Raw genomic sequence first — 23,342 nt, 5'->3', positions numbered from 1 at the left:
TGCCGCTCTACAAATTTCCTGTGGTGCAACCAACTGAGCTTCTGCCCAAGAGGTCACCCTCAAGCCTTCCTGAACTGGTCTACCCTTAAGGATGGACACGGATCGAATAGCTTCCTTAAGCCATCTCGCAATGGTAGTCTTGGAGGCCTGAGAACCCTTCTTCAGACCATTCCACAAAACGAAAAGATGATCATACCTTCTAAAATTATTTGTGACTTTAAGATAGCGGAGTAAAGCTCTAAGGATTTCCAGTAGCCTAAGGTCTCTAGCATTAGCCTCAGAAGCTCCCAAATCCGGAAAGGCTGATAACCCCATCGACCGATGAACATGGAAAGTGGATACCACTTTTGGGAGAGAGGATGGCACCATTCGCAAAGACACGCCTACGTCCGATATGTGAAGGAATGGATCTTGACATGACAGAGCTTGCAACTCCGAAATTCGCCTCGCAGAGCAATGGCTACCAAGAAAATGACTTTTAGAGTCAAATCTTTACGGGTCGCTCTGTGGATAGGTTCAAATGGGGCCTCACACAAGACCCGAAGAACCAGATTGAGGTTCCAAGGAGAACAAACTTTCCTCACAGGAGGGCGCAACTTCTTGACTCCTTGGATAAATCTGATCACGTCAGGATGAAAAGACAAGCAGTAACCATCCACCTTACCTCTCAAGCAAGCTAAAGCCTCCACCTGAACTCTAAGAGTTGAAAGCGAGGCCCTTGACTAGCCCTTCCTGAAGGAATGACAAGACGTGGGACATGAGGCCCATAATGCCTGCACTCCCTTAGCCACATGCTAGGACACAGACTTTCCAGACCTGGACGTAAGATAAGGAGATGGACTTCTGTCTTGCTTGGAGAAGGGTACTAATTACTGTCTCTGGGTACCCCCTCATCCTCAAATGCCTCCTCTCAAAAACCAAGCCGTTAGACAAAAGCAATATGCCTGGTCGGAAAATATGGGGCCCTGCTGCAAAAGGCGAGGAAGGTGACTGAGCTGCAATGACCCTCAACCGCGAGGTTTACCAGATCTGTGAACCACGGCTGGCGAGGCCACTCCAGGGCCACCAGCACCACCTCCCCCGGATGCCTCTCTATTTGCCGCAAGACCTTTCCCACCAGAGGCTACCGGGGGGGGGGGGGGGGGGAAACATATATAGAAGAACTACCCTTGGCCAAGGTAAAACCAGAGCATCTACGCCCTCTGCTCCATACTCCTTTGTCTGCTGAAAAAACGAGGAGCCTTCGCATTGTGGCGCATCGCTATCAGATCGACATGAGGACGGCCCCATTTCTTGCAAATGAGCCACATTTGCTCTGTCTGAAAGCTCCCATTCTCCCGGATAGAAAAGACTTCGATTGACAAAATCCACTTGGACACTTTCAGTTCCTGCGATATGCAATGCCGCTATTTGAACCAGGTGCTGTTCTGCCCAAAGAATCAGTTCCTGAACCTCTAGAGCTACTGAGTGGCTCTTGGTGCCCCCTGTCTGTTGATGTAAGCTACTGCCGTCGCATTTTCTGAAAGAACTTGCACCAAATGCCCTTGAACCAAAAGTCGAAAAGCAAGTAACGCTAATTGCACCACCCTGGTCTCCAAGCAATTTATAGACCAAGAAGCTTCCTCTGCTGACCAGGTGCATTGGGCCACCTGTCTCTGGCATACTGCTCCCCATCCAGAGAGACTGGTATCTGTAGTCAGGACTACCCAATCCGGAACTTCCCTCGCATTAGGTTGGCTGTCTACAGCCACCAAGACAGACTGTCCCTGGCCGTAGGAGAGAGGGGGACAGGCTGGAGAAACTCCTGATAACTGACTCCACTGAGCCAAAAGAGCTCTCTGAAGCGAACGCATATGAGCAAAGGCCCACGGCACCAGATCTAGTGTGGAAGTCATCGAACCGAGGACCTGCAAACAATCCCAAGCTCTGGGAACACGCAGCTGTGACCAGTGGCTGAACCTGAGCTTGTAACTTGCGCACTCTCTCCTCCTTCAGAAAGACCTTGCCTTGGCTCGTGTTGAAACGTGCCCCCAGATACTCCAGATTTTGAGATGGGGTTAAGTGGCTCTTGGCCAAATTCACCACCCAGGATAGCGACCGCAGAGTCCGAAGTACCTTCTGTATGGGGAACGTTCAACGCTGCATTCACGCGTTTAAAATCGAGAATGGGGTGAAAGGTCCCCCTCCTTCTTCGGGATGACAAAGTAAATGGCTTATCAACCCGCTCTGAGTTCATCCGAAGGCACTGGAATCATGATCCCCAAGCGTTGCAACCTGCCCAATGGCTCCTGCACCGCCCAGCGCTTCTGCAGCGAGCCTCGGGGCGAGATCAGGAGCAGGTCACGGATGGGCCAAGCAAATTCTAAGGACCAACTGATCTTGGTTTATTCTGGCCGATTTGGAACCTGAGGACCCTCCAGTGATGGGGGTTCTGAAGGGCCGCTGTCCTCCTCGAAAGGACTGCCCCCAGTACTGATTGTGAGATAAAAAGGGCCGCTGATGCGCCCCACGGTTGCCAAGATCTTCACTGTCCCGAAAACGCGAATGTGGTAGAAAATTCTTTCTGCCCTTAGGCTTGTCCTCTGGCAATTTATGCACATTAGTGTCACCTAATTGCTTCACCAGCTGATCCAGTTCCTCACCAAACAAGAGTCTGCCTTTGAATGGCAGAGATGCCAGCTGGGACTTAGATGAAACTTCCGCCGACCAGTTACGGAGCCATAAGACATGCCTTGTGGAAACCACAGCACCCATAAAGTGGGAAGACGTCTGTACCACATCATACAATGCATCTGCCACAAAAACTATTGCAGCCTCCAACCTGTCCGCCTGCGCACCCTGGGTACCAATGGTCGCCTTGCCCTCTTAAGACCGCTGTACGCAGTATAAGCATGCTCGCTGTATGAAGCTGGAACAAATAGCTGCGCAGAGACTCAAAGCTGAAACCTCAAAAATCCGATTGAGATGGACCTCTAGCTTGCAATCCTGAACATCCTTCAGAGCTGCTGCTCCCGCAACCAGAATGGTCGTCTTTTTTGTGACAGCCGAGACAGTGGCATCAACCTTAGGGAGCGCAAAAAGCTCCAAGGCTTGCTCCGCAAAGGTATAAAGCTTGGCCATAGCCCTGCTGACTCACAAACCCACATCCGGGTTGCCCCACTCCTGGTCCACCATCTTTTTAATGGACTCATGATACGGAAATCATGAAGGAGGGCTCTGCATGCCCTCCAAAACTAGATCCGCTCCGTCCTTGTGAGAGTCATCAAGCAGAGGCTGGAGCCCCAGCTCCTCCAAAACTGGCAAATGAGCGGGGCCAGTTCCTCCCTGCGGAACAACTGCAGGATCTTGGGGTCATCACCCTCAACCTCAGGCCCCAGATCGACGATATCCCCCTGTGTATCCGCCGCGCCCAGATCCGCTGCTGGTCCTCTGAGATCGTCGCCCCTGGGTGGTAGATCTCCATCTGCGGAACCATACTAGGCAAATGCAGACCCCTGATGGCCGATGTGTTCTGCAGTGGCCCAGGTCCAACCGTTTCCGATCCCAACTCTGGAAACAAAGCGTAAGGTTCTTGTCCACCCCGGTGGGACCAAATCCCTCATGTTGAGCCAAAAAGGCCTTATGCAGTAAAAGCACAAACTCTGGCGAGATCGGAGTTGGGCCGTTGGGGAGCAATTGGGGATGCAAACTGTCCTCCCCCGTAGGTATGGAACTTTTGCCCCAGGCAGTCCTCAAAGTCCCCGAAAGTGTAGGCCCAACTGCCAAGGCATCCAAGATGGCCACCATTCCCGAGGTTACAGCACCGGGAGGCTGCACATGGACTGCACTGCTCCAGTCTGTAGCCATTGGTGCAGGCGTGATTCTTTTAAGTTTGGCAGGTATCAGAAGATTTGAGGGTCCTTCCCCACCCGAGGCGCAGGCCGAACACAGACCGTGGCAATTCAGCCAATCAGGAGCTGCTCCACGCATGCGGCAGGCCATCCCCCCCTCACCATTGTGTCACCGGACTAGGAGAGAAAAATCTGCATGTAAAAAACAAAAACCTAGATTCCGATGAAAGGAGCACTGAAAACCAGGGGGGGGGGGGGGGGTTGGTGAGACTACTCCTACCTGCTTTCCTTAGTCTGTCAGATTTTTTTTTTTTTTTTTTCATTTAAACAAACTTAAACAATGCCTCACAACCTGAGTAGCTCAAATGGTAAAGCGTGAGATCTTTAGTCTCTGGCTCCTGGGTTCAAACCCATGTTGGGAGAGAAAGATTTATTGACTTCGCCTATACTGAAGCAGTGGCCCTGGTTGCCCAAAAAATTGGGAGATGGAAGTCGGATGCTGTCTACACGTATATCAGGCCAAGTGTATTGTGACCACACAATTAATTCTCTACCAAAAAGGAGCCAGGAAAGTATGATTTAATACAAATCAGTTTTTCCCATGTGTGCACGCTGTGAATACACTATTACAGCTATTTATGCAGGCGAAAGATCCGGTAGGGTGACCTTGTTGGCCTGGGTGGGGCCCCCTTGCTTGGAAATCACGGCGTCCAGCTCAGTTCAGCAAGTTACTCACCAGGAGAGGAAAGTGAGGAAAAGAGAGCCAAAGAAAAAAATCTAGCCACCTATGTGACCTCATGAAGGGGGGAGGTATCTGGATCACCAGATGTACACCCCACGGCAATCCCTGGAACAGGCTTACAAAAGGGTCTCCAACCCCCCAGCCTGTCCGCCTTGACCAAACAGGGTAGGGATTCCTCATGAGGAATCCTGACCCCTGGGAGGAAGGCTCAGAGCAACAAAAAAAAGGAAAAATACTGTGGAACAAACTGCAGGTTTATGCATCAGCCACCATCTGCTGGAGACAGAAATACTGAGGAACTGCAGGTGGCATCAGTGTATATAAAGCAGTGTCAGTTTTACTTTCTCTGTCTCCATCTGCTGGCATGGATGAATAAACCCAGGAGTCTGGACTGATCCGGGTACATACACGGAACAGACACAATTTGTGTCTAAAGTTTCTAATCAGGCACTGTTGCTTCCTATGACAAACACATTTTTTGTCACATTAATTATTTTGTATTTTATGTTTTAATATGTATGTAACTATATGCAATGCTTAGGGCCTAGGCACAAGTGATTTAATACATTTTATTTAAAAACAAGAAAACACAGGCACAAATTGTTCTTATAACATGGTGGCGGATGTCAAGGCAGATATTGGCAACATTTGTACAGTGCTGTATATGCCTGTTTAATAAAAGCAGCAGCAGTAGGCACATAACCATTAGACTTCAAAGGGGCGTGGGATAAACACTGCGGATCCATAAAGTCAAGAGGCCACCAATGAAGAGTGGGTGACTCGCCAGAATGATGGCTATTGACACAATACCCTTACTAAATAAACATACACATGCTTACTGTGACTCCTACATCGCTCTAAGCTTCAACAGCAAGAGGTAATGGAAAAAGGATTTGCACTAATAAGAGGGGAGTAGCTGGCTTGTTACGGCGGTTACTACCCAAACCAAATATGCCTGATACTTCACTTTCAATGCATATACAGCATAGCCTCTGCTTCAATGACAGGGGAGAAGAATAACTGATACTTCACACATCCAGCAGAGCTCTCTGCTACAACGGCAAAGGAGAAGAAAAAGGGTTCGCACTCAAAACGAGGGGAGTAGCTGGCTTGTTACGGCGGTTACTACCCCAAACCAAATGTGCCTGATACTTCACTTTCCATGCATATCCAGCATGGTTCTCTCCTGCATCGGCATGGGAGAAAGACTGATACATCACGCATTTCCAGCATAGCTCTCTGCTTCAAGGGCAGGGGGAAAAAAAAACAAAAAAAAAAAACTGATGCTTCACGCATATCCTGCATAGCTTCAACGACAGGGGTGAAGAAAAAAAGGATTCGCAATCACAAAGCGAGGAGTAGCTGGCTTGTTACGGCGGTTACTACCCCAACCAAATGTGCCTGATACTTCACTTTCAATGCATATCCAGCATGGCTCTCTGCTTCTACAAGAGGGAGAAGAAAAAAAAAAAAAAACCAACAAGAGCTGTACAACATAGTCTAGGTAAAACAAATAAGCATGGGTGTAGCTTGCTTATCGCGGCGGTTACTGCCCCTACTACCCCTAACTAATCAGCTAGATATTTCACTTGCATGCAGCTCCATCACTGCTCTCTACATTAATGGTGGGGGTGGAAGGGGAATAGAACAAGGAGCTAAGAGTAACAGATAAGAATGAGAGAAAAAATGTGTGAGGCTTGCTGGCAGACAGCATGGGGAAGGATTGCAGGACATGTACCAGTGATAGGTTCAAATCATTTTTATAAATAGTAGTATAACACTGTGGAGGATGACAGGGCAGGTAGCACTTGCAAATAAGGAGGGTGTCTTGCTCCTTCTACTCTTTCTCTGTCTATTTCTCTCTCTCACTTTACACCACTTACTCTCCCCCCAACTTGTGTATTTTGTGCTGTAACCTTTCTCCCTGATTGCCTTGTAGGGAATCAGTCCAGAGCCCTTACACTTGAAGATTTTCAGCCCTCATGTGTTGAACTTGACATTGGTGGATCTACCAGGGATTACAAAGGTGAGATACTTCTGTGAATATGCCATACACAAATCTCTAATGATAGCAGAAGAATGAAAGACCTAACTAACTTGGATGAAATAAAAATCACACCCAAGTTAAGTGCAATATGTATTACCATTTATTGGATGTGCATATACCAAGAGAATATCTGACATGAATCAGTCTTGTCTTAGAATTCTAAAAAAGCACAGGAATACATTTTCTCTTTTACCTAACAAGTTAGCATGAATTATATATCTCAGCAATCTTAGGTCATCTTGATCGGTAAATTTTTCATTTCTCCTTTTTTCTTTTAGCAAGCAAACATAATTATTTGTGGCATATTTTTATATTTACATTGCTAAGCATGTCAGAACATCGTTCTTCTGTACCCTTTAACCTTGTTCCTCTTTTCATCCAGACTTCTGATGTTTCAGACTTAAAGCATGTTCCCTGTACGTACCTGGATCAGTCCAGACCCTGGGTTATGTCACCAATCCAGCAGAGGGAGGCAGAGAAACGTTCTACTGACTCTGACGTATACCCTGGAGCACCACCTGCAGCCAATCAGTATTTCTCTGTCTCCCAGCAGAGGTGGACGTCCCTAACCCCTGCAGTCTATGGTAGTTTTTTATTCAGGTAGTTTAGGAGTTACTGTTTTTTCTAGACTTTCTTTTCTATTGAAGAGAGGCTGTTCTTTTCATTTAAGTTATTGAAAAAAAAAAAAAAAGGGGGTTTGTTTTCTTCACAGCCGTTCACTCCTTTTCCTGCCTCCCGGGAGGTTGCTAAGTCCTGGGAGGACTATCCCTCCTGGTTCTGAGGCTGCCAGAGTTGGGGAGGTTTTGAACCCAGCAACCACTCCTGGCAGGGGTGATACCGGGGGGCCCGGCTCACTCACCCTACTTAGAGCAGTTCCTGGGGCTCCGCACCATTTGGTCAGGTAAAAAAAAAAAATAAATAAATTCTTATTGACGGCTGAAACGTAGTTTATTTACCTTTGGTGTTCGGTGGCGCCTTGCCTTTGTTTTTCGCCAGGGTTTTCTTTTATTTCCTGTTAATTTTATAGTTTTTCATTTCGTGCCAGATTTTTTCTTTTAATGCCGCAAGGTGCGGCCTGCTGTGCTTGTGGAGACGCACGTGCGCGTCTTTCCAGGGAGAGTCTTTGTTCATCCTGTCTCCCCGGGGGGGGGGGGGGAAGGCTCGTCAAGTTTGCCGATATCTAAAAGGGACTCTGCCACCTCGCGCGGCCCCAAAACCTCAGCCCAGCTGCTCCCCTGCCTCGGACTCACTTCGCTGCAGTGCTGGAACTGAGGCACTTTTGTCTACTCTGAGGGTGGTGACACAACAAGCTATTCAGGGTGTTTCAGACCCGCCTCCACTGTTGCCGCAGTTGACGGTCCCTGGGGGGGGACAAGCCGCGTGAAACAGGGCCATATTTATCTGCTGACAGCCTGGAGGAGATTTCTTCTTCTTCTTCTTCTTCTTCTTCTTCTTCTTCTTCTTCTTCTTCTTCTTTCACAAAGCTTACAAATCTAAGAAACATAAGAGTCTCTCATCTCAACAGGGATTAAAGCCACGTTCCTCTAAACGGGCTAGATCTAAGGATTTGGGAGTGGGGTCTGCTCCGAAGCGTCCCCTTCGTCCAGGTCTGGATCAGACAATTTTTTTTTCTTCAGATGATTCTGAGCATGTCTCTGTTCCTATCCCTGACAAGTCCCTACCGGAGGGGGATTTAAGTGATGACCCTGCTTTGGGTACTATTTCAGACCTTCATGTTGCGGATGGGGTTGATCCCAAAGTAGTCTGCCTGTTTAGAAGAGAGGAACTTAGTCCCTTAATTCCAGCAATTTTACTGGAATTGGGTCTAGAGGCTCCAGTGCAGGATTCTCGGATGGGTAACATTGACCCAGTGTTGCTTGGCCTTAGAGGTCCAACGACCATCATTTCCTTTTCATCTTTCTCTCACTGACCTTCTGTACCAGGAGTGGGATACACATGAATTGGGTCTTAAGGTAGCAAGAGCCATGGAAAAATTGTATCCATACCTGAGGAAGCTTTGGAAATTTTAAAATTTCCTAAGGTGGATGCCGCTGTATCAGCCATCTCTAAGAAAACAACTATTCCAGTGACCGAGCTACGGCTCTTAATGATCTCCTAGATTGTAAGTGGAGGTTCAGCTTAAGCGAATTTTTGAGGTTTCTGCTCTCGGTGTGCGGGCGCGCAGCCATGGTAGTAGCTTGGCTTTGTGAGCTGGACTTAGATGGGTCCAGGCTTTACAAAACAATTCTTCCCTCTCTGAAGAGGAAGTTGCACAGACTGGTAGACTGGAAGCTACAGTGGCTTACAGTGCAGATGCTTTATATGATCTTCTTAGGACATCGGCTCGCTCTGTCGTTGCTTCAGTATCGGCTCGCAGACTTCTCTGGTTGAGGAATTGGTCTGCAGACGCATCCTCCAAAGCTCAATTAGGGGCTTTACCCTTTAAGGGAAAATTGCTATTTGGTAAGGAATTGGAAGATTTAATTTTGTCCCTAGAGGAAAATAAGATTCACAAATTGCCAGAGGACCGTCCTAGACCTAGAAGCTCTTGCTCATCTCGCTCTCGTTTTCGGTCTAACAGAAGATTTCGTTCTTCTCGTCCGGTTCCTCCAGCTAAACAGTCTTCAGGTAGACAACAGAATTGGTCTCAGTCCTTTCGTGGCCGCCGCTTTGGCAGACCTGAAACTTCCCAAGTCTCAGGAGGCACAAAGTCTACCCAATGAGATGAGGCCGGTCCTTTCTCCGGTTCCCGTCACAGGGGGCAGGCTGTCTCTGTTTTACTGAGAATGGGCCAGATGTACATAGGATCAATGGGTTCTATCAGAGATAAATCCAAGGTTACGCTTTAGATTTTATTTGGCGGCTTCACCACCGGTTTCTAATTTCACCGTGTTCTTCCCTACAAAAGTGTCTCATAATCTAAGACTCGCTACAGCGTTTAAGCGACCTAGGAGCTATAGTTCCAGTTCCAACATCAGAGCATCAGAGGGGTCGTTGTTCAATTTTCTTCGTGGTTCCCAAAAAGGAAGGAACTTTTCTTCCCATTCTCGATCGCAAGAGAGTCAACCGTTGCCTAAGGATTCCAAAGTTTCGGATGGAAACTCTCCAGTCTGTCATAGCCTCGGTACACAGAGGAGAATTTCTAGCATCCTTCGATCTCACCGAAGCTTATCTTCATATCGGCATTCGATCCGATCATCAGAAGCTTCTCAGGTTTTGCATTCTAGGGCAACATTATCAATTCAGAGCTCTTCCGTTCGGATTAGCCACAGCTCCCAGAACATTTAACAAGATAATGGTAGTGGTGGCCGCACAATTCAGGAAGGAAGGCCTGTTGGTACATCCATATCTGGATGACTGGTTAATTCGAGCAAAGTCGGAATCTCTTTGTTATACAATCAACAGGGTAATCAGCCTTTTGCACTTTCTAGGCTGGGTGATCAACGAAGACAAGAGTCACCTATTACCTTCCCAATCTCTGGAGTTTTGGGTGCACTCGTCAAGGGAAAGTGTATCTTCTGAAGCATTGGCTTCTCAAGCTTCAATCACAAATTCTAGACTTACAGTCTATTCCTATTCCTTGTGTGCGAGATTACTTGATAGTCTTAGGTTCAATGACCTCTACTCTGGAGTTGGTTCCCTGGGCCTTTGCACATATGAGACCACTTCAGTCTGCATTGCTTTCATGCTGGAATCCGGTTTCGGAACTATACCACCTTCCCCTTCCTCTTACAGAGACGGCTTGTTCCAGCCTAGATTGGTGGTTACAGCCAGCGAATCTACAACGGGGTGTTCCTCTAGAGATTCTGGAATGGACGGTGGTCACTACAGATGCCAGTCTTTCAGGCTGGGGGGGCGGTATGTCAGAAAACATCTGTTCAAGGTCGGTGGTCCGAAGAGGAAGCACAGTGGTCGATCAATCTGTTAGAGACCAGAGTGGTTCGTTTAGCTTTGATCGCTCTTCAACCTCTCCTTTGCGGGAAGTCTGCCCGGGTTCTTTCTGACAATGCAACCACGGTAGCGTACATCAACCACCAGGGAGGAACCCGAAGTTTCCTAGTAGCACAGGAAGCATGACAGCTGATTGCCTGGGTGGAACAGCACCTGCTAAGCATCGCAGCCTCACACATTGCCGGGGTAGACAACGTTCAAGCCGATTTTCTCAGTCGACATCTCTATCCAGGCAAGTGGGAACTGTGCGAGGAAGCCTATCAAATGATATGCAACAGATGGTCCACTCCGGCAATGGATCTCATGGCCACATTTCAGAATGCCAAAGCACCTTGGTTCTTCAGCCACAGGAGGGAAAGAGGAGTGGAAGGAGTAGATGCTCTGGTACTTCCTTGGCCAAGGGATGTTCTTCTCTACGTGTTTCCTCCCTGGCTCTGATGTGCAAGGTTCTGCGTTGGATAGAATTCAACAAGTCAATGTTGTCTTAGTGGCTCCAGAGTGGCCACGCCGTCCGTGGTTCCCAGACCTGGACGGTCCCCTTCGATTTTGAGATCTACCGTGCCTACTGTCTCAGGGTCCGGTTTGCTTGGAAGAGGTCAAACGCTTCTCTCTAGCGGCATGGCTTTTGAGAGACATCGGTTAAAGAATAAAGGTTATTCAGATGCTGTAGTAACTACTTTATTGTGTTCTAGAAAGCCTTCTACATCTTTGGCTTATGCAAGGGTGTGGAAGGTTTTTGAATCTTGGTGTAATGAGCATCAAGTAGATCCAGTTCACTCTTCTGTATCAAATATGTTATCTTTTTTACAAGATGGATTAGCCAAGGGTTTGTCCTGTAGTTCCTTATGGGTACAAGTGGCAGCGCTTGGATTTTTTGCGGTAAGGTTCAGGGATTATCCTTGGCTGCGCAACATCTACTTCCTCCATTTCGGAATCCTTGTCCTGCTTGGAGTTTGAATTTGGTTCTTAGGGTTCTGTGTTCAGCTCCCTTTGAACCCCTTAATTATGCGACTTTGAAGGATCTCATGTTGAAAGTGGTGTTTCTTGGTGGCCATTTCTTCAGCTCATAGAATTTCAGAGTTGCAGGCCTTGTCTTGCAGAGAGCCTTTTCTTAGAATTTCTGATACAGGAATTTCATTACGGACTGTACCATCTTTCTTACCTAAGGTAGTATCTTCGTTCTATTTAAATCAGTCCATAGAGCTTCCGGCTTTTCTGTGTTTAGATCGTTTGGATCCTTCCTCTAAGGATCTTAAGAAATTGGATGTACGACTGGTTCTGTTGCGTTATCTTGAAGTTACGAACAATTTTCGATTGTCTGATCATTTGTTTTGTGGAATGGCCCTCGCAAAAGTCATAATGTTTCTAAAGCTACGATGTCTCGTTGGTTAAAAGAGACAATTCGTTCAGCTTATCTTCTAGCTCGTCGTGATCTTCCTGAAGGTTTGAGAGCTCATTCCACTAGGTCACCGGCTACCTCTTGGGCAGAATGTCAGTTAGTTTCTCCTCAGGAGATTTGTAAGGCAGCAACTTGGAAGTTGTTGCATACTTTTGCTCGTCATTACCGCTTGGATGTTCACGCTCCAAGTTCAGCAGCCTTCGGAAAGAGTGTTCTCCGAGTGGGACTCTCTGGGTCCCCACCCTAATTGAATCAGCTCTGGTACATCCCAGGGTCTGGACTGATCCCGGTACGCACAGGGAAAGGAAAATTTGGTTCTTACCTGCTAATTTTCGTTCCTGTAGTACCATGGATCAGTCCAGACACCCACCCTTTATGTCTGTGTATTATATTTATCTTTTCGGAGAGTCCGCTCGTTGGGTATTTAAACAGCTTTTCATGCTGTCTATTTTTTCTTAATATTTTCTTGTTTATTCCCAAGATTTTTTTTTTTGGGGATTCTGCTTCCATTTAGGATCTGTGAGTTGGAGATTCGTTATCCTGTTTAGATAGCTAGTTAATATATTAGTAGTTTAAATTTCTGCTTTGATACTGGTCAATACTGATGGACTGCAGGTGGTGCCCCAGGATATACGTCAGAGTCAGTAGAATGTTTCTCTGCCTCCCTCTGCTGGATTGGTGAATATAACCCAGGGTCTGGACTGATCCATGGTACTACAGGAACGAAAATTAGCAGGTAAGAACCAATTTTCCTTTTCCTGCCCAGCTGTGAGAATTCAGACATGCTAAATATATTCTACTAATTGCTTGTCCCTACATTGTGCAATCGCTGACCTTCGGCCCACTTCTGATAACTAACACTGAGCAAGCTGAAAGCATGGCCTGGCTACTCGCAACAATTCCTCCCTGGTGGTTACATGCTACGGATTTCTACATCAATGCCCTTTATAGAAAGTGAATTCGATTTTCCTATCAGAGGACTGAAGATGGCAGCTGGGACCATAGGCAACTTAAAAAATCTTTAGTGCCATAATAGTATTTATTTATACATTTTATAAACCGCCGTTCCATGTGTAGATCACAATGGTTAGATGCAGTCGACAAGTTTCTTCTTGTGAGTCTAAAAATTAATTGCCCATACACACAAAAAAGTAATATGCCCACAAGAGAGACTACAACTACTAAAAGTCAGCCTGTGACCTTTTTTCCTAATCCTCCATATCATGATCCAATTTCCCATTTCTTTTTGCAAACCATTGTCAATAATTTCTGGACTCAAAGCTAGGGCAACAAGAACACTTCAACTCAGCAAGAGGTTTTTAAATTTAATTTATTTGGCTTTTTAAAGAAGAGTCAAAGACAAGTGTTCCTGGGAGTTGCTATATGCCCTCTATCTGTAATAACTAGCATCTCAATGACTATATGACATGCCCTGACTTATATAATCAAAATACAGCACTACCGAAGTTTCCAGAATGAATGACATGACTGCCCAAAGACTTATTACAAAGATACATTATGCTGTTGTCATGACAATCTATCATGTATAGGAAATGCTTGTGAGGACACCCTTCAACTGAGAATTCTTCTAAACCTGTTCATCCTCCCACCATAAAAGTTCCTTTATCACTCTGGCTTTGATGCACTGTGTTCTTCTGTTCTTCTCTTGATATTCTTTGTTGTGTAAACAAATCGCAAGTCTGTGGCTTCAATAGGAGTTAGGCCTGAATTCCGTTTCTTGGCACCAGGATTTAATTAAAACTGTAACTTTAAAAGAAGAATCTTTTTCACCTGGCTCCTGTCCGTTGAGATATGCATTTGAAAGACAAAAGCCTGCATCCTGGACCCAGCTTCCCTGTATTGTGGTGCAAACATGGTCATTGATGCCTTCCTGGCCTGTAATTATAGGCTTTGCAGAGCCTACAAGTTTCCAGATCTTTCACATTCTTTGAGTCTGTGATAGTCAGAAAGTCACTATATTTCAGCAGTTGTCAGTGTGAATCAGCCTTCTGAGGATTCTAGAAATGGCTGAATAAGCCCCAGTTCTGAACCAGAATTATGAATTATATCACCATTGACTTGGTGAACCAAACATCAGAACATAAGATATGCCATATTGTGTCAGACAAAGGGTTCATCAAGCACAGTATCCTGTGGCCAATCCAAGTCGCAAGTACTCAAACATTAAATAGATCCCATGCTACTAATGCCGGCAACAAGCAGTGGCTATTCCTATTGATTAATAGCAGTTTGTAGACTTCTCCAGGAACTTATCCAAACCTTTTTTAAACCCAGCTACACAAGCTTCTTTAACCACATCCTCTGGCAATGAATTTCAGAGCTTAATTGTGCATTGAGTGAAAAAGAATTTTCACTGATTTGTTTTAAATGTGCTATTTGCCAGTTTCATGGAGTACCCCCTAGTCCTCCTATTATCTGAAAGAGTAACCGATTCACATTTACCTGTTTTAGTCCTCTCATGATTTTATAAACCTCTATCATATCCCCCCTCAGCCATCTCATCTCCAAGCTGAACAACCCTAACCTCTTTAGCATTCCCTTCTCTTTATTTTCTCCAGTGCAATTATATCTTTTTTTTTTTTTTTTTTTTTTTTTTGAGATGTGATGACCAGAATTGCACACAAGATTCAAGGTGCGGTCTCACCATGGAGCGATAGAGGCATTACGACATCCTCTGTTTTACTTGCTATTCCCTTCTTAATAATTCCTAAGTCTTTCAAAGTAGTAATTGACATTAATTTTTCCTGATCAATATATGCACAACAGGTGACATTTATTACTTCACACCCATCCTTTTTCTGCTAATAAAATATCCAGTGCCATATGATTGACTACAACACCAGTCACTGAAGATATTTCCTCTTGGTTTTTTTCAAATTGTAGTTTTTTTTTGATGATACACAAACGTTCCCTGTACATACCCACATCAGTCCAGACTCCTGGTTTATTCATCCTTATCAGCAGATGGAGACAGAGAAAGCTTCACTGATACTGCTTGATAAGCCCTGGTGCCACCTGTCTCCAGCAGATGGTGGCTGGTGCATAAACCTGCAGTCTTCGGTTACTGTTCTTTTTTTGGGTGAGCCTTCCTCCCAGGGGTTTGGATCCCAAGGGCACCCTTTCCCTGTTTGGTTGAGGTGGACAAGCTGGAGGTCAGTGACCTTTTTGCATGCTCAATCCTGGTTAATCTGTGGGGTGTAAATCTGGTGGTCGAGATCCCTCCCTTCCATGAGGCCGCTCTAGCGGTTTTCAGCCCCTTTTTCTTCAGGGGGGGTTTTCTCTCCTGTTTTGCTTGTGGCTGAACAGAGCTGGACAGCTTCCTTCAGCCTTAGGAGAAGAGTTCCCCTGCTATTTTTTTGTTTCAGATTGGTAAAGTTAAAAATTTCTTCTTCTTGTTCTAATTGTGTTCCCTGAATGTACCTGGATCAGTCCAGACCATGGGTTATCTCCCCCTTCCAGCAGATGCAGTCAGAGCAAAAACTGAGAGACCACCTACTTATAAGCAGGCTCGCACTCTGTGTCCCCTCAGTATTTCCTCTGACTTGGCAGATGAGGGTTGCACATGTGGTTTCCCCTCTTTTGGTCTTGAGAGAATAGCTTTCCTTTTCTGGACTTTTCCTTTCTCTCTGCTTTGGATGGATCAAGTATATATATATACTTGATCCATTGATCCATCCAAAGCAGAGAGACCAAAAGAGGGGAAACCACATGTGCAACCCTCATCTGCCAAGTCAGAGGAAATACTGAGGGGACACAGAGTGCGAGCCTGCTTATAAGTAGGTGGTCTCTCAGTTTTTGCTCTGACTGCATCTGCTGGAAGGGGGAGATAACCCATGGTCTGGACTGATCCAGGTACATTCAGGGAACACAATATTCTACTTATTATAGTGCCCATTAAATCCTAATACAAACTAACGCTCCTTTCGGAACAGGGTAAAAGCACATTGGTTGTTTAACAATTACCTCTTTTATTAAATCCTTGTGAAAGAACATACAACAAGTATCAGCAAAAATTACAAACACGCTCACATAAAATAGCTTAAATTTTACATACTTCCTCAACATTCTATTAAAATCAACACTCATTCATGCTCATCCATACCACCCTTTTCAACATTCATATCATTGGAAGGTGTTTGTGATTTGATTTGTTTTTTTAATACAGATTAACAAGATGCAGAAAATGGTTAAGCATAATACACAGTAGCAGATGTTAAATAGCGGTACATCAAAGTAGATAAGGATTAACAAGATGAACGGCAAGGAATGTATAACTGTCGTGAGACATAGATCATTTATTCAATATCATTAGAGTTCCCTGAAGAAGCCGCAAGGTGAAACGCGGGCCCGGTTGGGATAGATTTAATATACGAATATAATTGTTGATACTATGTATTGTCTTGCTAAGATTGTGAATATACCGTATTTTTCGCTCTATAAGACGCACCTAGGATTCAGAGGGGGAAAATAAAAAAAAAAAAATTTGTGCTAAACCGGCTCTGCGTCTGGGCGTCTTATGGAGCAAATTAGGGGAGTGCATAGTTTTATTTTTTTCTCCCCATTTTGTTTTCGGGTCTGGGGAGGGCCATTTCGGTCCACTCCCCAGATCAGAAAACTTTTCTTTCTCTGGGAACCCCTCCCCCCCCAAAAAAAAAACCCCATCCCAACCCTTTAAATTAACAACCCCACCCTCCTGACTCCCCCAAGACCTGCCGACTTAATTTACTACAACCCCCCAAAGACCTGTCGACTTAATTTACTGCGACACCCCCCCCCCCCCCCCCAAGACCTGCCAAACGTCCCTGGTAGTCCAGCTGGGGTCCAGGAGTGGTCCGGGAACGATCTCCTGGGCTTCGGCCGTCGGCTGCCAGTAAACAAAATGGCGCCGACGGCCCTTTGCCCTCACTATGTCACTGAGACCGACCAATAGCAGCAGTCGGTCCCAGTGACATAGTGAGGGCAAAGGGCCGTTGGCGCCCTTTTGTTTAATGGCAGCCGACGGCCCACGCCCAGGAGATCGTTCCCGGACCCCCGCTGGACCACCAGGGACGTTTGGCAGGTCTTAGGGGGGGTCAGGAGGGTGGGGGTTTATTTGTTAGTGATAGGTTGTATTCATGGGGGTTTGCCATATTTTTCGTGACCCCCACGAATACAAAGAATATGGCATATAGGTTGCAAACGAATGCACACCCCTACTATACAGACTGTTTGCTTAATGAATAAACATTAATAAAGGTATCATTGTAATATATGTTTGTCACAAGCAACCCACTACCTCTAATTACCAATATGTATGATCCATTAGATTGCCACCCAGGAGGAACCATATAAGTGTCATTTGGAAAAGTTATCACAGTTTCTTGGCAACGAGGAAAATTATCACTTCCTTTAGACCAATCCATGGAACAGATAGATTCTGTATTGCAGTGCTATTGGGGGAAAGGAGGTTGTCAGTACAGCAGTGCTCTTGGGAGCAGGGAGGATCTCAGTACAGCTGCACACTTTGGGGAAGGGAGGCTCAGTACTGCAGCTTTTGTGTCAAGGAAACTTTCAGTATAGCAGCACTGTTGAGAGAAGGGAGGCTTTTAGTACTGCAGTTCTTTTGAGAGAAGTGAGGTTCCCAGTGCACAAGAGTCTCTCACTAGAAGAGAGATTCTCAGTAGAACAACTCACTTGGAGAGGGGAAGGAAGATGTTTCCTTGGGAGAAGAGAGACTCAGTACAGCTGTCACAAAAGATGGTTTCAGTTTAATCCTGATCTGCTTGAAGGACAAAGCTAGATCATTCAGTTAATTATGTGCTGCACTTCTGTCTGTCTGCAGGTACCAGTTGGGGATCAGCCACTGGACATAGAGGTGCAGATTAAAAACATGATCCTGAGTTATATTAGTAATCCCAACTGTCTTATTCTGGCTGTCACCGCTGCCAACACTGACATAGCTACATCTGAAGCCCTCAAGCTAGCTCGTGATGTGGACCCTGATGGTAGGTGTGTGAGGAGTTTGAGATGTAATTGGAGGCTGTGTGGTTGGAGATGGTAGGTATGCGAGTATTTGACAGATACATGAGTGACATTTGTTTATATAACGTGGGATAAGTCTTGAATAAATTAGTTTCTTTTTTTTTTATTTTATTTTTATTGTATTTCACTTATAACAAATATTTTTGGCAGAAAACAGAGGTACATTAAGGAAATAATATAATCTACTACATAAATCTTCCTCTGATAAAGTAATATAATAATATACCCCTTTCACATAGGAAATCCTCGGGGAGTGGGCTCATAAGGTACTAAGAGTGAATAACAAGAAACAGACAAAAGGAAAGCTGAGGTAGCCTATATACCGGTAATTGCCATACCGCACTGTACTTGTAGGGTGAGAATCTAAAAAGAATTGCATTTGTGATGGTTCAATAAATATATAGGTAGAATCATGAAATCTTACACATTTGCAAGAGTAATGCAAGGTATACTTAGAGCAAACTATCAGAGCCTCGGTTCTCATAGATAGGAATTTTCTTCTTTTTTCTTGGGTAACCCTAGTAATATCTGGGTACAACCATATTTTTGACCATAATATAGTAAAGATCTATTGCAGAAATAAAGCCTCAGCATAATATTTTTCTCACTAATAAATGCAAAAGTCACTAGCGTAACTCCTCTTCTAGTAACCTCGTCTTCCTGAGAAAGTTCCAGTATTTCTGTAAGGTTTAATTGCTGTTGATTCTCCATGTTTCCTTGTGTGTTCTCGAAAGGTTTCTGAGGTAGGTAGTACGCCTTCGTTATTAAAGGAATGGCTTCAGACGGAATCTTAAGATTCTCAGTCAAATATTTCTTGAATTAAATCCACAGCTGAAAACTGTTGAATAATAGGAAAATTAAGATCCTTGATATTTACATTTCTTAATGAATTGTCTATGTTCTCAATCTTTTTACTTTGAATATTTTCCGATTGTATTAAATTCTGCTGAAGTTTTTCAACCACATTTAATCTTTCTTCCACAGTAGTCCATTTTCCTCTCTTGCACAGCAACTTTTTCTTCATTATTGATACTACATTAGTTTGTGTCCAGATAGGGTCTTGTTAGAGTAACAATTGCAGACTCAATCGAAGCTAGTGCTTCCCATAGCGATTCCATCGGTTTAACAAGAAAAGGGCCTAACAAAGGCATATGCTCACGCCATCTCGTGGCTTCAGTGTCCTGAATTTGTTCCAGCACTGAAACAGCAGCTCCGTTGTTACCCAATGATGAAGGTACACAAGTCCCCATCTGGGGCTCAAAGGACACCCCATGAGGTAACATTTTCACAGAACCCTCTCTCGATATACCCCAGTCACTCTCCAGTTGAGCATTCATCTCCTTAGGACAGTCCAAAAAGGCTGCACCAGCAGCCGCTCGCGCTGCATTCAAACACTGGGGAGGGGACGGCATCTCAGGTGTGCCGGGACTAAGCAACGTTTGCTCCACGTCTCCTCCCTCCGCAGCCCTCGCTTCCGGCTCATTCGGCGTTGAGAAGAAGAAAGTCTCAATATATGATTGTTTAGAATCCAACGTTTCTGAAACCGCCTGGCTTTGTGTGAGGCATGATAAATTTCAAGGAAACCAGAAACTTCAGCAAAAAAGCACAGAAGAAACCGCGAGACTCTTCTTCACCTCCTCATTCCGTCGCCATCTTGGCTCCACCCCCCAAGAAAAAATGAGTTTCTAGTAGCTATTTCAGATACCACACTTATGTTTCCATAAAGAGAATTCAATTCTCTGATGAGGAGCTACAGTGTGCCCCACGGATGGGTCATGTGGCTTCATCTTGTGCCAGCCCTGGAGGAGTGAATCTAGGAAAAGCTTCAGAGCACACACAGGGGTTCTTGTGTGTCACCAGACCTGCTGCTCATCAGGTTTTCAGTTTTTCATTTTAGAAAAGGATGTCCCGGATTACTTCCACTAAATTGACCAGCAAACTGTTTTTTGGCTATTTTTACTCCTCTTGCTCAAAATTAAGCACTTTGTACCAAATTAGTTTTGTTGTTTTGCTCCCTTTAATCTCCTTAGATAGGCATTTTGACAGTTTCTAATTTTTTTTGGTTTTTGTTGCCATTGTGCAGCTCAACACATGAGTTGCAGGTTCCTCTCTTCTGACATGTTTTGTGCTAGCAACCTGGCCACATGTGTTTTCTCTTTTGGCACATCTACTTTTCAGAAAATTTCTTCAAGTTCTGATTTCTCATAGACTATTTTCCACACCATGGCCAAGAAGCAAACCAAGAAGTGCCCAAAATGCTCACAGAAGATATCAGATCATCACACTGAGTGCTACAAACGTTTGGCTGAAGGTCATGATGTATTTTTTATGGTTTCTATGTTAAGGTGCTGGAGAGAATCCATGCCTATCTGTCTGGAAAGAGTAAGGGTAGCTCAAGGCTTGTTCCAAAGCTCAAAGAACCAGGGAACAGACCGCAATCTTGCTTCTGGCCAGGCCTCATCCTGGTGGTTTTCGGCTGCTTCAGTATCTTGATCCACGGATGTACTTGACGAAGAGACAAGTCCCACCTTCTCTGAGTCATCACCTTAAGGGCTCAAAAGACTTGACCTGTAAGTTGAAGTGAAGTAACAAGCCTTGAGTGGCAGTTCTGATGTCTTGGCACTCATTGGTGGAGGTACCCTGTGCTTCAAGCAACTGTATTTAGGAGACTGCTCCACTTTTGTACTGAAGGTGAATTGTGCCAATCCTCCAAGGGCCATCCACCCACTTTCAGGAAGTATCTCTACATGGCCTTCTTGGCTGCTTATTCACCTTTGAAGCCTACATCAGTCTTGCCATACTGAGTCAAACCAAGAGTCCATCAAACCCAGTTTCCCTGTACGTACCCAGATCAGTCCAGACTCTTGGGTTTTGCCTCCCTGCCAGTAGATGGAGACAGAGAAAGTTTTACTGACACTGTACATAACCTAGTATGCCACTTGCAGTCCCTCAGTATTTCTCTGTCTCTAGCAGATAGTAGATGGCGCAAAACCTGCAGTTAAAAAAAAATTAATAAATAGAAGGAGAGAGAGAGAGCCTTCCTCCCAGGGATTTGTTAGGTCCTGGTGGGACCATCCCCCTTGGTTTAAGGTGAATGAGCTGGGGGTTGGTGATCCTTTAGAATGCTTGGTCCTAGATCCGTGGGGTGTAAATCTGGTGGTCCAGACCCCACCCCTTCATGAGGCTGCTGAGGCAGCTTGAGGCTCTGTGAAGCAGTTTGGCAGCCTTTTCCCACTTGCAGCTCTGTGTTCCAGCCTAACCCAGTGAACCTAGAAGATGTGGTAGGCCTGACTGACAAACTGAAGAGTAGTAAATCACCTGGACCAGCTGGTATAAACCCCAGAGTTCTGAAGGAACTAAAAAATGAAATTTCAGACCTATTAGTAAAAATTTGTAACCTATCATTAAAATCATCCATTGTACCTGAAGACTGGAGGATAGCAAATGTAACCCCAATATTTATAAAGGGCTCCAGGAGCGATCCGGGAAACTACAGACCGGTTAGCCTGACTTCAGTGCCAGGAAAAATAGTGGAAAGTGTTCTAAACATCAAAATCACAGAACATATAGAAAGACATGGTTTAATGGAACAAAGTCAGCATGGCTTTACCCAAGGCAAGTCTTGCCTCACAAATCTGCTTCACTTATTTGAAGGAGTTAATAAACATGTGGAGAAAGGTGAACCGGTAGTTGTAGTAGACTTGGATTTTCAGAAGGCGTTTGAAAGAGTTCCTCATGAGAGGCTTCTAGGAAAAGTAAAAAGTCATGGGATAGGTGGCGATGTCCTTTCGTGGATTACAAACTGGCTAAAAGACAGGAAACAGAGTAGGATTAAATGGACAATTTTCTCAGTGAAAGGGAGTGGGCAGTGGAGTGCCTCAGGGATCTGTATTGGGACCCTTACTTTTCAATATATTTTATAAATGATCTGGAAAGAAATACGACAAGTGAGATAATCAAATTTGCAGATGACACAAAATTGTTCAGAGTAGTTAAATCACAAGCAGATTGTGATAAATTGCAGGAAGACCTTGTGAGACTGGAAAATTGGGCATCCAAATGGCAGATGAAATTTAATGTGGATAAGTGCAAGGTGATGCATATAGGGAAAAATAACCCATGCTATAGTTATACAATGATAGGTTCCATATTAGGTGCTACCACCCAAGAAAGAGATCTAGGTGTCATAGTGGATAACACATTGAAATCGTCGGTACAGTGTGCTGCGGCAGTCAAAAAAGCAAACAGAATGTTGGGAATTATTAGAAAGGGAATGGTGAATAAAATGGAAAATGTCATAATGCCTCTTTATCGCTCCATGGTGAGAGCGCACCTTGAATACGGTGTTCAATTCTGTTCGCTGCATCTCAAAAAAGATACAATTGCGATGGAGAAGGTACAGAGAAGGGCTACCAAAATAAGGGGAATGGAACAGCTCCCCTATGAGGAAAGACTAAAGAGGTTAGGACTTTTCAGCTTGGAGAAGAGACTGCTGAGGGGGGGATATGATAGAGGTGTTTAAAATCATGAGAGGTCTAGAATGGGTAGATGTGAATCGGTTATTTACTCTTTCGGATAATAGACTAGGGGGCACTCCATGAAGTTAGCATGTGGCACATTTAAAACTAATTGGAGAAAGTTCTTTTTTACTCAACGCAGAATTAAACTCTGGAATTTGTTGCCAGAGGATGTGGTAAGTGCAGTTAGTATAGCTGTGTTTAAAAAAGGATTGGATAAGTTCTTGGAGGAGAAGTCCATTACCTGCTATTAATTAAGTTGACTTAGAAAATAGCCACTGCTATTACTACCAACAGTAACATGGAATAGACTTAGTTTTTGGGTACTTGCCAGGTTCTTATGGCCTGGATTGGCCACTGTTGGAAACAGGATGCTGGGCTTGATGGAGCCTTGGTCTGACCCAGTATGGCATGTTCTTAAGTTTAAAAAAAAAAAATGTTTTCTGCTTTCCTGCTTGGGGCAGCTGAGATAATTTTAGACCGCTTTGTTTTTCTTCTCAGCAGCAGTGTGTGTGAGGTGGGCAGCTGTTAGGGTAAGGATCCTCTGGCCACATGAAACATGGTGTGAGGCTTGGTCTGCCACACTTGTGGGTTAGCTCGGTTGCGGCTCAGTTGGGCCGGATTGTGTGCTGTCTGTTTGTCAGGTGGTGAGGAGTCTTCGAAGGGACCTGCCATCACGGTAAAAAAAAAAAAAAAAGCAGGTTCCCATTCAGGGGGATCAGTCAGACTGCAGCGGCGAGTCAAAGCTCATGGCAAATGGCGCTGAGGAGCTGGTGGCTTTAGCACAGCAAGCAGAACAGCTTCAGGCTGGGGA

General features: G+C 45.0%; 1 protein-coding gene across 5 annotated transcripts in view; it reads left to right on the top strand.

Annotated features, from left to right (window-relative positions):
* Positions 1-23,342, top strand: part of LOC115095113 (dynamin-1-like protein) — a 101,178-nt gene that overhangs the window by 10,801 nt on the left and 67,035 nt on the right. For all 5 annotated transcript variants that reach the window (XR_003857694.1, XM_029608400.1, XM_029608392.1 and 2 more), the window contains 2 exons: positions 6,512-6,598; positions 17,812-17,974. Coding sequence is in view for 4 of the 5 variants with exons in the window: in XM_029608400.1 (XP_029464260.1) it covers positions 6,512-6,598; positions 17,812-17,974 (250 nt within the window). In the remaining variant the exon portion in view is untranslated. The remainder of the gene's footprint in view (positions 1-6,511; positions 6,599-17,811; positions 17,975-23,342) is intronic.

The sequence above is a fragment of the Rhinatrema bivittatum genome, chromosome 1 (assembly GCF_901001135.1).
Source record: "Rhinatrema bivittatum chromosome 1, aRhiBiv1.1, whole genome shotgun sequence".
In the NCBI taxonomy this organism is placed as follows: domain Eukaryota; kingdom Metazoa; phylum Chordata; class Amphibia; order Gymnophiona; family Rhinatrematidae; genus Rhinatrema; species Rhinatrema bivittatum.
This window is presented reverse-complemented; position numbering and strand designations above follow the sequence as displayed.